The sequence below is a fragment of the Macrobrachium rosenbergii genome, chromosome 5, assembly GCF_040412425.1.
Source record: "Macrobrachium rosenbergii isolate ZJJX-2024 chromosome 5, ASM4041242v1, whole genome shotgun sequence".
Classification (NCBI taxonomy): domain Eukaryota; kingdom Metazoa; phylum Arthropoda; class Malacostraca; order Decapoda; family Palaemonidae; genus Macrobrachium; species Macrobrachium rosenbergii.
Window position 1 is genome coordinate 57,869,364 of NC_089745.1, and position 18,487 is coordinate 57,887,850.

General features: G+C 36.6%; 1 protein-coding gene across 2 annotated transcripts in view; it reads right to left on the reverse strand.

Annotated features, from left to right (window-relative positions):
- mop (myopic) overlaps window positions 1-18,487 on the reverse strand; it is a 166,960-nt gene that overhangs the window by 123,500 nt on the left and 24,973 nt on the right. For both annotated transcript variants that reach the window (XM_067104451.1, XM_067104450.1), the window contains exons 3-6: window positions 17,693-17,870; window positions 13,012-13,156; window positions 9,186-9,298; window positions 1,516-1,692 (exon numbers count right to left, since the gene is read on the reverse strand). In XM_067104451.1, coding sequence (XP_066960552.1) covers window positions 1,516-1,692; window positions 9,186-9,298; window positions 13,012-13,156; window positions 17,693-17,870 — 613 coding nt within the window. The remainder of the gene's footprint in view (window positions 1-1,515; window positions 1,693-9,185; window positions 9,299-13,011; window positions 13,157-17,692; window positions 17,871-18,487) is intronic.

Genomic DNA, 18,487 nt, shown 5'->3' on the forward strand with positions numbered 1-18,487 from the left:
GGCACTACCTCTTCATATTTCAGTGTTCCCAGTGTGTTTTTGACAGACCTCTAGTGTCTAAGCTTACGTTCCATTGTAAGTGTCACCAAGTAACTGAGTCTGCTTCAGTGACCAGTATCAAACAAGTGAGTTTTGGTGAACAATAATGGTATCCCACTCCTATGTCTCAGCTCTCATGTCAGGTATCTGTGTCTTGGGTAATTGTATCAACTATCTGAGTCTCAATGGCCTGTATTGGGTGTTTGTACCTCAAGATTCTGACCAGATATAATTGCTCAGGCAACTGACTGAATGTTTGTCAGTTGGCATCTAGTAATGAAAATCTATTTATAACTCCCATGCTGGGAGATACAACTTCTGTTATGTACTATCTCTCCCGTATCTATCAGGGTGACCAGCACTGGCAATCATGCTTCAAACACTTGCATGTCCTCTCTAATCAGTGTGATGTCAGTCACTTTCACGTTCCTAACTTTCAAGTACCACAAGCAACATGCAGATCTTCATTTTGGGGCTAGAAAGCTTACTGCGGAAGTTGCAACACTTGGAACCACTGATTTACAAGCACTGATCAGTCTCCGTCTGGCCTCAAAACTAGGAAGACAAGAAATGGCAATTTACCATTACTCCCCATGGTTTTCAGATCCTTCAGATTCTTCATCCCTACAGGAAATAAAGTTAAGCAATTGCAACAATCAGGCTAAGGAAACCAGTGCAGGACTTAGTAACACAGTAACATATCAGCACCAGCTGTTAAAATTACTAAAAAACTATTCAGAGGCATTGGTCATTATTTTTGACAAAGGAGCAAAATAACCTGAAGCATTTTACAGTTGGCAGGTGTCCAACCCTAACATCAATAACATCTTGCCTCTCTCAGCTAAAATTCAAAGCCAAATGAGGATAACCAACAATACTATCCATACATCCCAGCTATAACAAATAAACAATAAAAAGAAGTTAATAAAAAATCAGTAGCATAAAGGGAGATATAATAGGTACCAAATACCAGCGCCAGATATTGCAGGACTGACTCTTGGGTAGTCACAGTAACTAAAGACAAATCTGTCACTGAGAGTCAAGTGCCCCCTAGTCAGAACACTTAGCTGAAAGGAGGACTCATAACTTTTTCATAACCAATTCAAGACTTTTCTCACTACTACTGCACCATTTTGAGCAATATTACATAAGCAACAAACAGTTTGTATATTGTAGGATTCTTCATGCTTAAATACAAAAATAACAATTACAAATAAATAATTACTGTGTTACTACAACTTAAACAACTTATCTTTGTCTTGTTCATCAACCAGAGTTAACATATCAAAAATTTTAATATATGAAAATCACATCACATCTTCTAAACAATGATAAACAATTCACTCAACAACTCAAACACTTCAAGATATTTTTCAGATTTAAGTAACATTCGTGATGTGAGAAAAAATATAATTACTGATATTTCAAGTACTATTACTGTGTGCTACATGGACCTGTAATTCTACAGTACAGTACCTCCTGCTTTTCCAAATTCTTTGAGAGTTTTGATGCTTCACTCAACATATCCACAGCAGCCTGATAATATGCAAGCCGTTCACCCATCTTCTGCTGCTCTTCAGCCTGCATTCCTTGATATAAAAGTGCAACCGCTCCATAATATGATATCTTGAATTCACAATATTTTCTCCACATCTGTTGAAAATAAAATTTGTGATAAAAACATAGTGTCCAAGGACTTTGGTCTCAGAAAGTTTTTTAATTACAAAATATACGGCACGCATGATAACCTGGAATAAGGTCTTCAATTAATAAGATACCAGCCCAAATACAAGTGCATTTACATGTCACAATATCCAATACCACTCATAAAAGAGTCAAGAAGAAGAGAAGATGAAACTATTCCTAATTTTAGTGATTTATATAGATAAAACAGTCAATATCTGTTGAGTTTGTGTATGCTGCATAATATCATTAGCTGGTGTGTGAATGATAATGATGGTAGTAAGGAAAGAAACAAACTTTAACCATTATAAAATGCTATATTATTCAGATGTTGGCGCACCTAAGTGCCGCAGTTTACTGAAATACAAAAAGATACTTGGCAAAAATTCAAATTTCTTTTACTAAAGCTGACAATCTAATATGTGATAAATTGCTAGAAATATACTTAAAATACTAAAGCTTTATAAGTATTACTGTCCCCAACACCAGAAACTGAGTCAAAATTTTACTAAGACACATGCTTCATTCTAAGTTCCAACTTGATCTTCTGACATTTGACTATCATGGTTTGTTGTCAGTATTCTGTCCATTAATCCTGGGTGTGGGTCATGGACATCAGGTATTTGTCATCAATCTCAACTGCACTGATGAATCTGAAGATTACTTTTCTAAGGACCTGACTATCATTCATCCTGTGTGAAACATCAAAAGATTCAATTCCTGCTACTGTCGGTGAAGTACTGAGGTAATAAGGACCTCTTTCACCACTCTTTAGCACACTTACAACATTACTGTTGTGTAGCCATTTACCTTCCTTAAAATTCTTTCTACTGCATTGTCAAAATTCCAACATGCAAAGTAGTTACATTTTGTCATTTACATTAATGTCTGTGCTCCCTGATGCATTTTCCTATATTTCTTCTGGCCTCCCTAACATAAGCAACATTACAATAGTAACACAACATGTACACTCTAGGTTCATCCTCTTCCTGCTTTCCCATTCTAGTTTTTCAAGAGGATTTTCACATGGTATTATTAAAATGAAATGCAAATTTATGCTGTTTATTCCTCAGGTGAAGAAATAGCAGAAAATTAGCTACTTGTAGAATAGAGGCCTTAACTGAATCATTATATTGTTGTTTACTGCACCAACTATAGATCACTCACTCTTCAAATAGTGCAGCTTCAAAGTTGAGTGCTTGTCTAGATTACAGATGACCTCTGAATAAAAACAGTGCAGAGTGTAGTTCACAACAAAACAATCTGAACTGGAAACTCCTTTTCCAGTATGAAATAAAGAGAGGGTACTTCATTGAGGCCAGGTAAACTGAATGAAAACAAATTATGAAATACTGAATGAATGAACAAATTATGAAATTCTGACTATAAAGCCAAGCACTGGGAGGCACTCTCAGCCATTCAACACTTAAGGCAGTAAAATGAAGGAATTGGAGTGGTTGGGCAGCAAGACAGATAGATCAACAAAATGAAGGAAATAAAACAGAAAACCCTAACTGCACTAAGAAGTAACAGTTAAAAGAGGTTGGACAGCAAAATAGAAGACAAGGAGTGGGTCACAGTGCCATGGGGATGCTACAAACAACCCCTTAATAATGGCTACAATGCACTGCATGACAGCGCCAACTCCCTACAGGGTCACACGAATCAAGACATGAAAGTAGTCACCTCCAAGGTTTACTGAAGCTAGGAAGTCCCGTTTAAGCACCATAATAAAGCAACCATTTCCATCTAGAAAGGGGTCTGCTAAAGCTACATACTCAGCACGCTGAGGTCAATGACAGGACACCGTCCCTTTCCCAATCTCCTTGGCAAACAAGAACAAGTGGCTGTAGAAGCCTTGGGAGTTGATAGCATCAATCTCATCTCACAGCCCAAGGCCAAATTATTCTGTGTCCTTTTAGCAGGCAATGAAGGTAAGTGTTTGTGATGCATGCGGAGGACTGGTCTCCCTAAACAGAAGAGTATACCCCCAACCTCCCCCACTGACATTTGTTACCCATAGGCTCAACTCTTCTCTATTACCATGACCTCAGGAATTTCTGGGAACAAGCCCCTACTGGTGGAAGAAACTTCTGTGGAAGATTTGACACTGAAACGGTTACTTCTACAACAGTGGAAGTGTCCTCACTGAGATGGATGGCTATGGCCTTCTCACCAGCACACCTTGAGTCTTGATTTGTCTACTTCTGAGACAAAGAGACTGGGTCAGTTGATGGCAGTCTCTTCGATTCCTCCTTAACCCTTTCACAGCAGAATTTATTTTGACTCACATTCCCAACTATGAGTAAATTTAGTACCAAAAAGTGAAAATTATATCGTTTCAATAAAAATATTCTTTATAACATCTTCAAGCATTATATTTTTAAAATTGAACATTTTCACTTCGACAGAAGTCATTTTTTTCTAAAAAAAAAAATTATGAAAAGGTGGGAACTAGAAGAAAATGGTGTAAAAATAGGAAAAAATAAAAATAATTTATGCAGGACTATCATGTCTTTGTTAATGACAATAAACAACCTTCTACAACATAATAACAATATATATCAAAATACATCAAAATATAACATAAGTGGTTTCTATATCCATGGCTTAAAAAGAAGGTGGAAAATGAAAAAATACAAAATACAGTAGCTCACAGAGATAACGGATTAAAGCGCCCGAACCTACCCCACTATAAAAGAAACTCCGATATATCATTGTATATATACATGAATGAATGTTTTTACCATAAAGTACAGGTATATTTATACCTGGTATGGTTGTACCCCTTAAACTACTGCAAAATGCTTATAACTGCTTATTTTAAAAGTTCACTGACTAATTTAATTGTTTAAACAAAAGTATACCTTAAATTATCATACCAAAACAATTTAATATCAGTTCAAACAAAAATACACCCCAAACCATAATCAAAATACTGAAAATCATCTTAGATTACCCTCCTAAAACTGTTACTCTTGAGTATATACAACCCTAAAGCACTTAAAAGAATGATTTACTAATTTTAAAATATTAATATGAATGCAAACACAGCAAAATATCTATAAAATGTTTAATACAAATTATAAATCTTTAATACAAATTAAATAAACCTTTAGTACAAATTAAATAAATGTCTTACAGAAGTGTGACAACTAATCGAGTTACATAGTTGTTTTTTCTCATAGTATTCAAGTTGTTCTGTTTTCTTTTTTGCTATAAAGTATATTTATATAAACAAATAGTACCTGTAAATTAAGATAAAAGCCTTATTATTAACCTGTTAAGCATCACCAATGGCATATCTCGGTTGGCCACATCCCATATCACAACACCTTCAATGGAGTAACACATCCTAACCCTTTCAAGGATGGTGCGCTGCTGAAATCAGAGGTGAAATGCTCTTCCATCTTATACAAATTGTAGGAACATCAGTTGGTAACACTATGAGGTAAATTAGTGGTAAATAGCAACTTTTTTTGTAAAGGAAAAGACAGTTTTGTTTAATCCAACTTTTCTTTTTGTTTAATCCCATAATTCCCTACCTGACCTCCAATCTTTTGCCTGAAGAGATATTATCACTACTCGTTGCAGTGAATGATGAGTGATTGATTGATTGATTATGAAATTTAAGTCTTGAAGACCATGCACTGGAACCCATCAGAATTTGTTTGAAATATATAAATTAATTATGTGATTGAGTATGAAAAGGTGAATGATAACATACTGTACAAGTAAGGTTCAGTGTTAAAATATGAACGTAAAAAATGAAGAATATTAAATAAAAACCATAAAAAATAAATACATAAAATTTTATATTTAAAATATACACTTATATAAAATAAATGACAAATTTTTAATAAATATAAAATTATATCTCATTAAAAGATCAGATTTTCCATAATCACCACAAAATCATTTAAAATTTCCTAAAATCTTTCCGCTAATAAGTACTTTACTAAACAGATTCCACAAACTTTCTGTTCAGGATAAGGGCAACCTCTCTCTCTCTAACTCTCTCTCTCTCTTTCTCTTCTCACTAAGGTGTGAAATTCAGTGTCCGGGATAAGGGAAACCCTGTGGAATTTTTTTTTATAAGTTTTTTTGATAACAAAGTCATGGAGCACGTTGTAGCAGTAAAGAACAGAATTTCCATCCAGTTTCTAGATGAAAATTTAGAAAGTTTGCCTACAACATCAAGTGCACTAAAATGGTATGACACAAATGAAAATGAAATGAAACAATTCATTAATCTACTGGTTCTATGTTTCAAGGAATGGCATTCGAAAGAATCATTTTTTTCCTTTTATGTTCATACTTATTATCTTTACAATATAAAAATGCAAAATAAATTCCTTCATCTTTTCTTATTCTACATTATTTATTTAAAAATCAATATCAATGTAAAATAGAAAACACAAATGCATAAAAATTAGCATAGACCAAATGACCTCTCTGCAAGCTAGAAAATGTGATGATACAGGAGTGGCGACGTCTCTCATAAAGGATGCTTAACAGGTTAATATGAACTGCAGGACAGTATATAGTACAGTACTGTAAAGTGAAATTACAGTGCACTGTAAGCATAAACATGTATTCATATACAGGTGATGTGCTTTCTCCCTCACTCAAACTCCCACCATTCCTTTTGGCGCTTGATTTGAAAAAATAGTTCGGCACTCAATCTGGAGGCGAAAACCCTCAAACTGATATTTCCATCTTGCACCGATATACCCGGATATAAAATATGCCACGGTCCGTTATCTCGGTGCGCTACTGTACAGTACTTTTTGATATCTTCAGTAGGGACCCTAAGCATCCTTTTCGTTCACTATCAAAACTTGTGCAGTACTCATATTTCAAACTGACAACACTTCTTGTATACTTTATGAGTGTTGTATGCCCCCGTAACAAGGAATGATACACAAAGGTGGCTTCCCCAAACACTGTTCATAGTAGCATGCTTCCCCAAACGCTGTTCTTAGTAGCAATGTGGTTAGTTTCCTTCTACTATCTCCTTTACCTTTTTTTGAACATTTTTGGGCAGAATGGAACATACTGCACATTGAGGCTTGTGATTTTTGTCCACATATTGTGACAGAAAATGCCTCTCATTTAGTCTTGCATCCATTGGGTTTGAAAGGGTTTGAAAGGGAAAGTTAAAAGGCCAATGATCAGCTGACGAAGGTAAAAAAACAATTGTTCTCTGCATGTAGAACTCCCTTGCTGAGAATAACAATATATGAAAAATAATTGTTTTATATATCAAACATATATATTGTGATAATAAACCTTACATATAAAAAATTACCTTCACATTCCATCAAAAAACAAATCCTGTTGTTTGACAGGTAGGCTAGGCTTTATTATGGCTAACAAATGTAAACAAAACTTCCCTTCAGCAAACAAGCTACCTTGTCAAGAAATATGTTAACCCAACATAAAATTTGGGTTTATATAACAAATAAAGCATCTTATTATCAAAAGACATAGTTATATATCATAATGGCATCTTTGCATAACATGAAAATTATGAAAATATATGGGATTCTTTTGAAGCTAGAGTTAAAGGCAAAGTTAAAAGGTCAGCAATCATCTGATGAACATAAACACTTGATCTTGTAAATGAAACTCACTTGCTTAGAGTAAAGTTAAATTCGAAGTAATTGTTCTGTACATCAAATGTGAATACTACAGTAATGTGATATTTAATCTTAATTATGCATCAAAATATTGAATTCACATTTCATCAAACAACTACAACAGCCTTTTATTTGACAAGGTAAACAAACTTTCCCCTTCAGCAATACAAGTATATTGTCAAAAATTACATTAATTCTACAAAAAATTTGGTTTGATATCGCAAGAAAATCATCTTGCCATCATAAAACATAGTAAATATCAAAACTACATCTATACATAACAGGAAAATGATGAAAATGTGGAATTCTTTGGAGGAAGCAGGTTAGTTTTCAGTCACTTGTTTCTAGTGCATAATTCATAAAATTATCAAAAGATAGCAGCAATATGTCGGCAGCATTGCAGAAAATGGGAATTTTTTTTCATGTGAATTGGAGAAAAGTCACTTTTCGCTGCTAGATAATACATACTCTTCAATAACTATTCACATCCACCACAGTGAAAGAGTTAATATTGTCTTCATCTAGGTCCCTAATAGCCACTCTGGTTACAGCCACAGTCAGCTCATCAGTTCCTCATCATGCCCCCTGGAAACAGGTAAGTCTCCCTTATGTAACCTTGGCATAGGTCCTTAAAATCTTAATATTTGAATATGGAATCAAGGTGGAAAATCCCTCATTACTAGATCCTTCTATTTTAAAAATGATGTTGGGCAATTTGTAAAGGATTAAACATACAGAGAGAATCATAGCTCAATCTAGAGAAGCCACAAGCACTCCACACCTTGACCCCATCCAACGAGAGCACGTTAGTTGCATACAGGACCCATTAGCGCCCACTAGCCTTGGTATCCTGCTATCTGGTCATGGTAAGAAACCCCTTCAACAAAAACTTATTGGTGTCTGCTTCAGATAATGAGAATCTTAAGAGGAAGTGAAAAGGAAATAGAGACAAGGATGCCATGGGCCTGTCATACTCCTTAATAGACCCATTTCCAGCCATTAGGGCTCTGGTATCTAGAATTCTCAAGGGCTGGGCCTGTCTTCGGGGTTTGCTGATGAGATCATCTTCCTGGGATTCTTAAATCTCTCAAGGCTGAAAATGCGGCATACCTTTCAAAGATCTGGGGCAATGGGAGCTTCTGGAATGTCGTCATACTGGCTATGGAATTAACCTTTCTCAGGGTTCTTGTCAAACCTAATTATCTTGACTGTAAAGTCAGCTGCCTTGGTTCCAATGGCAAGGAGTTAATTTCACTCAATCCTGGTCAAAGGTTCTAGTATCTGCATGGAGCCAGTCCTGGTGCTGTTTAGTGCACTTTACAATGGTCCAGCAAGTCCTTAGATGAGGCAGTGTCCAGCTTGGCCTAATGTTGCTTGGTCCCAAGCTCTTAATGGCAGTTCCTGGTGTCCTGCAGATCCTTGGTCTAATGTTCAAGGGAGTGGATCCTAGCAGCTGAACTGTCAATTTGAGGCATGTTGTGTGGCTCTTGTGTCATATACTGACAGAAACTTTTTTTTTATTCAAAAAGACTCTTTCTCAGCTACTTCAGTTATACTTTAAAATAGTGCTCAACTAAAATATGAAGTTTATCATATGAACACATTAGAGGGCATATCAAGGGTTAAATCTTAATTTATCAAAACCGAGACATCCATAATGCATTCCATTCTTCCTTACTACAATGAGTAAAAGTAATCTGAACTTGCAGAACAGAACTAAAGCCTGACAGAAAACTAAAAGTCTGACAACTAGGAGATGTGTTCAGCATAACAGCATATCAGTGAGTAAAAAGAAATAAAAAATGTTAAACTGACACATACCTTGAGTTTTTTGCTGCCAACAATCTCTGTTATGACAGCATCTGTTGACTTTGCAGAACCTAGATTTTTCATGGCAGTTTTCAAATATTCCACAACTTGCATTGCAACCTTAGCTGTAAAACAAATAATGTACAATGTAACTAGAAATAATAAAAATTTTATCCCTATAACCAATATAACACTGGTAAAATACAAGAAAAGCCTCGTTTTCAACACATACATCATAATTTGGTTTAGTAATTACTTATTCAAAATTGGTTAAAATGTTCAAGTGTATATGGTTTTAGTAAGTTTACACACACACACACACTCCAAGAAATTAACTATTTTTGGAATTTTTTTAACTCAAGTGTAGGTTCAACTCTAAGAGGTTATTGAATCTACCTTTTAAACTTTCTAGTTTACGTCCAATTTTACGGTTTTTGGCAAATTAATTCTGGGAATTGTTCTGACCACCATGGACCTCTCTTGTTACTATTACTGGGAGAAGATTTCCATATACACTCATTTGCAGCAACTGTTATGAAATTTATTGTCATTATAATCTAAAAAGGTTGTATGGAGAAAACTGCCTAGGATATGAAGTATGCTTTTCCCAATCTGCTTTACTTACATTACAATGTGGGAAGGAGTTAACTGATGGTGTTTGTGTCACAGAATAATTTGTCTACAACATGCCACTAAGATTTACTAATTATCAGTATTCAGCATAAGGAAATGTCTACTGATGTTACTGTGTTATGGGTGTTTGAAATATAAGTGTAGGTATCTTAATGCAAAACAGCCATACTGCATCTGCATTTTGGCAACTTTAATTCCAAAGAGAACTGTGTGCACTGAAGTTGCTAAGCAACAATAATGGCAGTGATAATGAAGTTACTATCATAAATTACATGTACTATTAATCAAAGCCTGGTTGGTTATATATACTGCATACTGTTATATGGTTATTTCCAGGAACTTGTTATTGCAGAAAATTTGGAATATGTTTTCTGCTAAGGACACATATGGCTGTTCCACGTTCACTGTTAGCTCTCATGGACTGATTATATAAATGGTACTAATTTGTTTATCATGTTGCCAAATGCACGGAAGACAAAAATATGAGATTATATTCTGTTATCAATCAGTGTGCTTCATCTAACCCGATCTTTATTTGAAGTATGATTACATTTCACTGGGTCATATAAGGATTGAAAACCCAAGTGAAAGTTGCCAAGTAACTATGATTAACTACTTTAATATTCTCTAATTTTTAATTCTCAATAAACCTATTCTGTTCAGCTGTAAATGTAGTTAATACTGTAGTACAGGCAGTCCCCAATTATTGGCGGGCTCAGTTATCGGTGATCTGGTTTTACAGGGCTTGTCTAGCAACGAAAATCGGCGATTTTCGGCGCCAAAAATCGCAGATTTCTGCTTTTCGGTGCCCATAATCAGGTGTTGGCGCCAATATATACCTAACAGAGGTGCCGATCTCTGGTTATTGGACAGATAAGCGCCAAAAGTCACTGATTTTCTATTATCGTTGATTTTCGCTTATCGTCACGGTGTCGGAACGGAATCCCTGCTGATAACCAGGGACTGCCTGTATTGGGTTTCTCATTTTTTAGGTGTACTGTATTGTGCATGAGCAGTCTGTACAGTATTGTGCTTCTGGTTTATCCATCAACTACGTTATTCTATTGTTACAGAAGTTTGAGAGAGCACTTAATTCTTCCATAAGAACTTCATGACATCCTCACTAACCCTTGCAGGATGGGCCAAATATAGCCCATATTAAGCACACCCCTAGACTAGGATAAATTTAAGTTTGGCCAATTTAAAAAAAAAAACACATCAATGGTAAGAGGAAGATATGCATATGCACATGGTATAAAAAAAACATTCTAAAAAAACTTTTGTACCCTCCACGGGAAGTTGAAAGTGAACATTTCCAACCCTGTGTGGGGCCTCTTTACCAAGACAGTCGTAAAAAATACACTAATTTTATTGTTATAAATGTTGTTTCTAATAATTTTTTTTTTATTTTGTAAAATTATAATTACAGCTCAAACAGTATCATAAGAGGTAAGAACTAAAATCAATAACAAATTCTGAGTATATTTATGGTAAAATATTTACAAGATGTCCTGGGATGGGGAGGTGCAGCACATTCCCCCATGAAATCTCAAGGCAAACTGATCTCTATCTCCTGTACCAATTCTCTATCAGAGTTGCCAGGCATTATTTATGGCCTGTTGAAGTGATTTGAACATTTTTCCGCAAAATTCGTTCAAACTGTATGACATGAAACATTGATCATGAAGGGATATAACCAGGAAATAACCACAAAGCTATTAATAGACATCAACTCACATAGGCTGCTCACAAAGGGTTAAGATTGAGAGGGATACTTGAGACCTCTCCTTTTGATGTCAACTGAGCAGAATTTATCTGATATTCTTTTGTGGTAATTTTCATCATGTCTGTTTCCTTTTCTTCACTGTTTGATGCTAACAGATCTTGTTTCCAGTCCTGGCTTTAAGATTAAAAGTCTTCTTGTTTACCTGAGACTGGAATTTGTTTTTCTTATCATTTCTTGCTGTTTTGCTCAGTTCTCTTTCCATCTTTTAGATTTTGCTTACTGGAAATTTTTGTGCAATTCCCAATTGGTTCTTAGCCACGTAAAATAAATCTAATCCTTCGGGCCAGCCCTAGGAGAGCTGTATTATAATATGGTATATATCTTCTACTGTTTCAAAATTTTTTATTAATTCTATATTATTTTTCTTTGTTCAAAAGTGTTCATCTAAATTACTATCACTACTGTACTTACATTTGCCTAGTTTTCTCAACTGGCAGTCCCCGGTTAACAGCAATCTGATTTTACGGGGCTTGTCTAGCAACGAAAACCGGCAATTTTCAGCGCTGAAAATCACCGATTTCCACTTATTGGTGCCAATAATTGGGTACTGGCGCCGATATATACCTAACAGAGGGGCCAGTAACCAAAAATTGGCGCTTTTCGGCGCCAATAAGCCCTGAAAATCACAGAAGAGCCGAAAATCAACAAAAGAGAGCCGAAAATCAGGCGATTTTCGGTTATCATCACACCCTCAGAACGGGGACTGCCTGTACTTATTTCTTTTGGATCAAGTGTTCTTTTCCCATCTTTTAATATGGCATGTCTAGGTGGGTACCATTTATTTTTCTGAATTTTTCCTATATTTTTTGCATGGGAGCATTATTAGAAAGTTCTGATACATATTTCCTCCACGAAATGATTCTTCCTTGAATTACTTCTTAAAATTTTGAAGATATTTTGTTATATAGAGGTTTTAATGTATCAATTTCTAATAATAATTTAGTTATTGTAAATTTTCTTCTAATAACGGTAATGTTTTATTTATTTTAGTGAACTTTCTATTCAAATTATCTAATCGTCTTCCAATTTGGTGTTTTATTTTTATTAAAATTCTGTTAGTTTTTCAGACCACCATGGGACTTTGTGTTTTGCTGGATGAGATTTTGATTTGGGTATTGTTCTATCAGCAGCATTTTTAGTGAAATAAACATGAAACCTATTTGTTTCATTATGATCTTGTACATACTCAAATGGTGGGATATCCCTAGTGTGGAATTCATATCGCTCCCAATCTGCTTTATAAACTGAGGGACATGCTACCTTTTGTTTAAAAATGACATACCGTATAGCTTTATAAATGATAATTTGTTTACAATTGTTCTCATTACTCATCTACAAGGTATCTTATATAAAACATCTTAATATTCTACACTCACTTACAGGTAATTAACAACTAATAAATTTGAAACATGAACTTACCTATAATTGTGGGCTTACGATTATCTGTCATACTCTTCTCTAAGATGCACTCCTGTGCCTGAGCCAAGCATACATTATAAAAAAACGTTAGAAGAGTCGGATTCATATCCGATTCCCGCGGTTGAGGGTACGTGTCTCGTAAGTGCTGAAAAAGGGCAAGTCATTATAAAAAGCTAAATATACACACTATTACAGAAGAAAATACAGTATACAAACAAAATTTCTTTAACATAACCTTGCTCATCTTCTAAAATGAGGATTTTAAAATTTGGGCCCCATAAAGATTTATTCATTTACTACCAAAAACATTAAAGAAACCGAGTTCATAATACTAAGCCTGTGTTCATAATACTAAGCCTGAGTTTATAATACTAAGTCATTGCTATCCTGCATATGAATTTTATCAACTGTCTGTTTTATCACACCTCTAGGTTCTGGCAAGTCCCTATGAGAAATAAGTACTTCAGATCTATTCTATGAAGCCCAAAACCAATCAAACATAGCTTTCTGGTTCAGAAGAATAAGGTGAGCCGTACATCTGTAAATTCACTGTAACATCTGTAAATTCACTGTAAAGTCACTGTTTGCCTACCTGGTAATGGGCATAAAGGGTACTTTAAGTCATGTCTGAGCACATGTTAGAGATTTACTATCAACACATGATTAGGGTTCTGCCAAGAAATATCCTCCCCATCTGTCTTCATTGGAGACATTTCCTGTTCTATTCCATGGATGCCCGTCCTGTGCCTTAACAGTTTTTTGAAAAATTAATTTTTACACAAACCTATTACTGTATATACAGTGAGAACTTTACTGTGCAACAAATTCATCTCATAACACAAAGTCCTTGCACAAACAAAAATGGCAGGTAGAATTCTGACAAGAATGTAAACATTCCAACAGCACCCAGTGGGAAACAAATGATTACAGACTGTCCATGCAGATCGGCTAAGCATTACCCTTCTGTTCATTTTGAATGCCAACTGCACCTAACAGCATAAAGCTGTAAGCAAATTTTAAGTCAGTCAGTCAAATTCATCCCAAATACTTTAGGCTGTCAAGCTAAGCACTGGGGTACCTTCACTCATTTCCGTCCTTAATATAGTAAATAAGAGGAGTCAGAGTGCTTGGACAACCTGTACCTCTGAAACTGGGCAGGAGACTAAGAATGATACTCTATGCAGTCAAAAGAAGGCATATTATCCTGTCCTCTGTAGAAAGAACAAAGAGAATGAGCATATACACAAAAACACACACAAATCACATTCAGCACATCGTGTAATGGTTAACACACCATATACTGTATAGGAATCAGGCACCAGGATTCTTAAAACAACCCAACTCATCACCAAAATTAAAGCCTAAGTTCAAAAGGGGAAGAAAAATCTCCAACAGCAGCAGCCATGATCAGTCTTAGGCTGGGTATTCACGATCAGGTTTACCTGTTAGTTCACCCACAACCATTCAATGAATGAGCATCCACACATAAGGAGTAGAACTGTCAATCGGACTGTCAACTCGAGGTCATCACCCTTAGGACTCGCCTAGCCTTCATCGTGGCAACACTATATGGCAGCAACGGAAACTCCGCTGACTGATAAGGAAGTGGAGCTACAAAGACTAGCTACTGCAGTAATTCACTTAAAAATAGGAAAGAAGCAAAAAGGCATAACAGAGTATGGTCTAAATATTGCCCATTAGAGTGAGATGTCTATTCCCATGCAATATTAATGAATAAGGTTAAATTAGACCTGGGGGTTGGACTGTAAAGCCTTCTTGTGCTAATGAAACCTTTCATAAAAAGGCAGGACACTGGCCTAGGCCTATACCAGATTGTATCACATGGAAATATATAATTTTTAAAATTTTTTATCATATGATCTGGACTCACAATGGTCTACAAATAGCGGTCTAACAATGAAAAGAATTAGGCCTATACAAAGTTTATTCATATTCTGGTCCGAGTGGCTGAGATCGTTCCCAAGTGAAATCCAGCGGCAAACTGTCATAAAATCGTTGCTTACCTGTCCACATGTGCAATCACTTGTCAGTCGGTTGGATGAACTTTACGTGATTCCATCAGTTCATCCATTCTGGCGAGTGGACTGACTCCGCCCACAAATTCTCGTCCACATGCAAGTTTTAACGTAGTTTCAACGGACTGATAGATGGACTGACAGGTGAACCTGATCGTGAATACCCAGCCATACAGAGCACACGTTTTTCAACAGCAATGAAGCCAAAGCAGCAGTGACACCAACAATTGGGTTAATGGATGAGTCCCTCATCCCCTTGATCGTCTTTCACTTGTTAACTACCTTGTTATCAAGCTTTGATGACTGGACCAGCTTATCTATATACTGTAATACCAAATTAATTTACTTGGCTGCCTTTCTATCCGTGTGTGTGTGTGTGTGTGTGCGCTTGCGTGTCCCTCCCTCCCCCCTCCCCTTCCCCTCCCCTTCACTTTCCTTCCCCTCCCCTCCACTTCCCGTCCCCTCTCCTCCACTTCCCTTCCCACTCCCTCTTCTGCCTCCCCTCCCCCTTCCCCTCCCCTAATGCAGGTGGTTCATAGTTACCACATGAGGTTAATTAAACACTTCATAAATTCGAAAGGTCAAACAAGTTATATTTATAAGACATCTTCACTACTCCAGGATCCTTTAAAGTCGTCTTCAGCTCCTGAAGCATTCCTGGAGAAATGCCCATTGGATTATAACATCTTCTTGTAGTCTTAAAGACTCCAGGATCATGTAAACTATCTTCAGTTGAGCTGAGAACAGCCCATTGGATTACAAAGGCTTCTTGAAGATGTCTTCACAACTCCAGGATTCTGTGAAGCTGTCTTCAGCTCCTAAGGAACTCCTGGACAAACAACCATTGGATCATCACAGCTTCCTGAAGAAGTCTTCAAGAATGCAGCTGTCTTTGTCTCCTTCTGCTGCAGCCTTGTGAATCTCGAAGTGTGCATTCAAACAAACAAACAAACAGTTTCATGGAGAAATCCAAAACCTGTATCCGGAATCATTCTGCCCAGAAATTCAATGGGCGTTTCTCCAGGAATGCTTCAGGGGCTGAAGACGGCTTCAAAGGATCCTGGAGTAGTGAAGACGTCTTATGAATATAGCTTGCTTGACCTTTAGAATTTATGAAGTGTTTAATTAAACTTATCTAGTAATTACGAACCACCTGCATTATACGGATCACAGTAAATCTACTCCAGTTATACAACATCAATATTAATTACACAAGAACTTTAACAAGAAACTAGCAAATGTGAGCAATAGCAAGCATCTGCTAGTACATAATACAGTACTAAAACTCTGTCTCATTTGCATGTTTGAATGCACACTGGGAATCCCGGAGGCTTCTGGGAATTCTGAAGGCTGCAGCAAGAGGCAAAAACAGCTGGATTCTGGAAGACTTCTTCAAGAGGCCATGATAATCCAAAGGGTGCTACTCCAGGAGTTCTTCAGGAGCTGCAGATGGCTTCACATGATCCTGGAGTCTTTAAGACTTCAAGAAGACATTATAATCCAATGTGCATTTCTCCAGGAATGCTTCAGGACCTGAAGATGGCTTCAAATAATCCTCAAGTCTTTAAGACTTCAAGAAGATATTATAATCCAATGGGCATTTCTCTAGGAATGCTTCAGGAGCTGAAGACAGCTTCAAAGGATCCTCGAGTTGTGAAGACGTCTTCAAGAAGACGTTATAATCCAATGGCCATTTCTACGGGAGTCTTTCAGGAGGTGGAAGAATTCGGGGCGGAATGATTCCAAAGACAGATTCTGGATTTCTCCAGAGATGGGCAGTTCTACAGGAATTCTTTGGGAGCTGAAGATGGCTTCACATGATCCTGGAGTCTTTAAGACTTCAAGAGACATTATAATCCAGTGAGCATTTCTCCCGGAATACTTCAGGAGTTGAAGACAGCTTCAAAGGATCCTGGAGTCATGAAGATGTTATAATCCAATGGGTGTTTCCCCAGGAGTGCTTCAGGAGGTGGAAGACTTTGGGGCGGAATGATTCGGAAGACAGATTCTGGATTTCCCCAGAGATCGGCAGTTCTCCAGGAATGCTTCAAGAGCTGAAGACGGCTTCACATGATCCTGGAGTCTTTAGGATTTCAAGAAGACGTTATTATCCACAGAATCATATATTTCGCATAAGGCAGACACTACAGGCTGACTTCCTCAGTCTTATCTATCTTCTTTCTATATAATAATAAAACTCTGAAATGTTTGTCTGTTTGTTTGTTTGCATACTGGAAGGTAAACGGGGCTGGTGCTGCCTGTAGACTTTTGCTGACTATTATTAGTAGGGTTAATTTAGCAGTAGGTGAGGGTATGGGTATGGTACGGATATGGATATGGGTATGGTATGATGTGGTACAGATATGGGTATGGTATGGGTACGGGTGTGTGTATGTATGGGTATGGGTATAGGTATGGTACAGATATGGATATGGGTATGGGTATGGTATGATGTGGTACAGATATGGGTATGGGTATGGTATGGATATGGGTATGGTACGGGTATGGGTATGGGTATGGGTACGGGTATGGGTTTGGGTATGGTATAGATATGGGCATAGATATGGGTATGGACTTTTTCTTAAAAATGCAGTAAATAAAAAGTAGCCCAACAGGTCACGGGTGGTCTAGAAAAGCAAGCTTACCTGAAATGCCCATGCAGCACACTGAAAATGAGTACAGCTGATCTTCATGCCATCAGGGGTATTTCTGGCATCCATGGCACCTAAATCAGTATGAAGAGCCCCAATATTGTAGAGAATGCAAGCCATTTCATATTTGATGTCAGTTACACTATACGATAGGCTTGAATAAATGTCATACCTGGAATTTTAACCATAAAAACATTAGTTGTCAATTCCATAATCATTCTACTCCCACCATTTACTCTAAATCTATTAAGCAAAGAATTCAGAAATTAGCACTTCCAAAAAGTCTTACAACTGCAAGCTTCACTTGAAACCTCAAGATAGTTCTATATTCTATTGGCCTGCCGATCCCTGTCCTTATCAGAAGCCCTAACTGACATGGACAACTTAATCTGACAATTTAAATCATGAAGCCTACAAGAAAAATGACAATTTTAAATGATAAAGCATTCAAGAATAAATGCGAATGCATTCCTTCTAGAAAGCAAAGATTGCATAATAGCAAATAACACTAAGCTTCATTTGATTCCATAACAGTGGAAGAGCAACAATGCTTTTATCCCAAGTAGTGGCAAGAGAATGTCTAAAAAAAACTCGGACTACAAAAATATTACTTGTCACATGTGACATATCACAAATTAAAATGAGCCCTAATCACTAAGAATTACTAGAGAAATTCTATCTTCAGAAATCCTTTGTATGTTTTAAAATATTAATAAAACTACAACAAAACCATAGTTTGCTAAATGACCTTGATGCATTCACTACAGTGTAACACATGGACCCATTTGA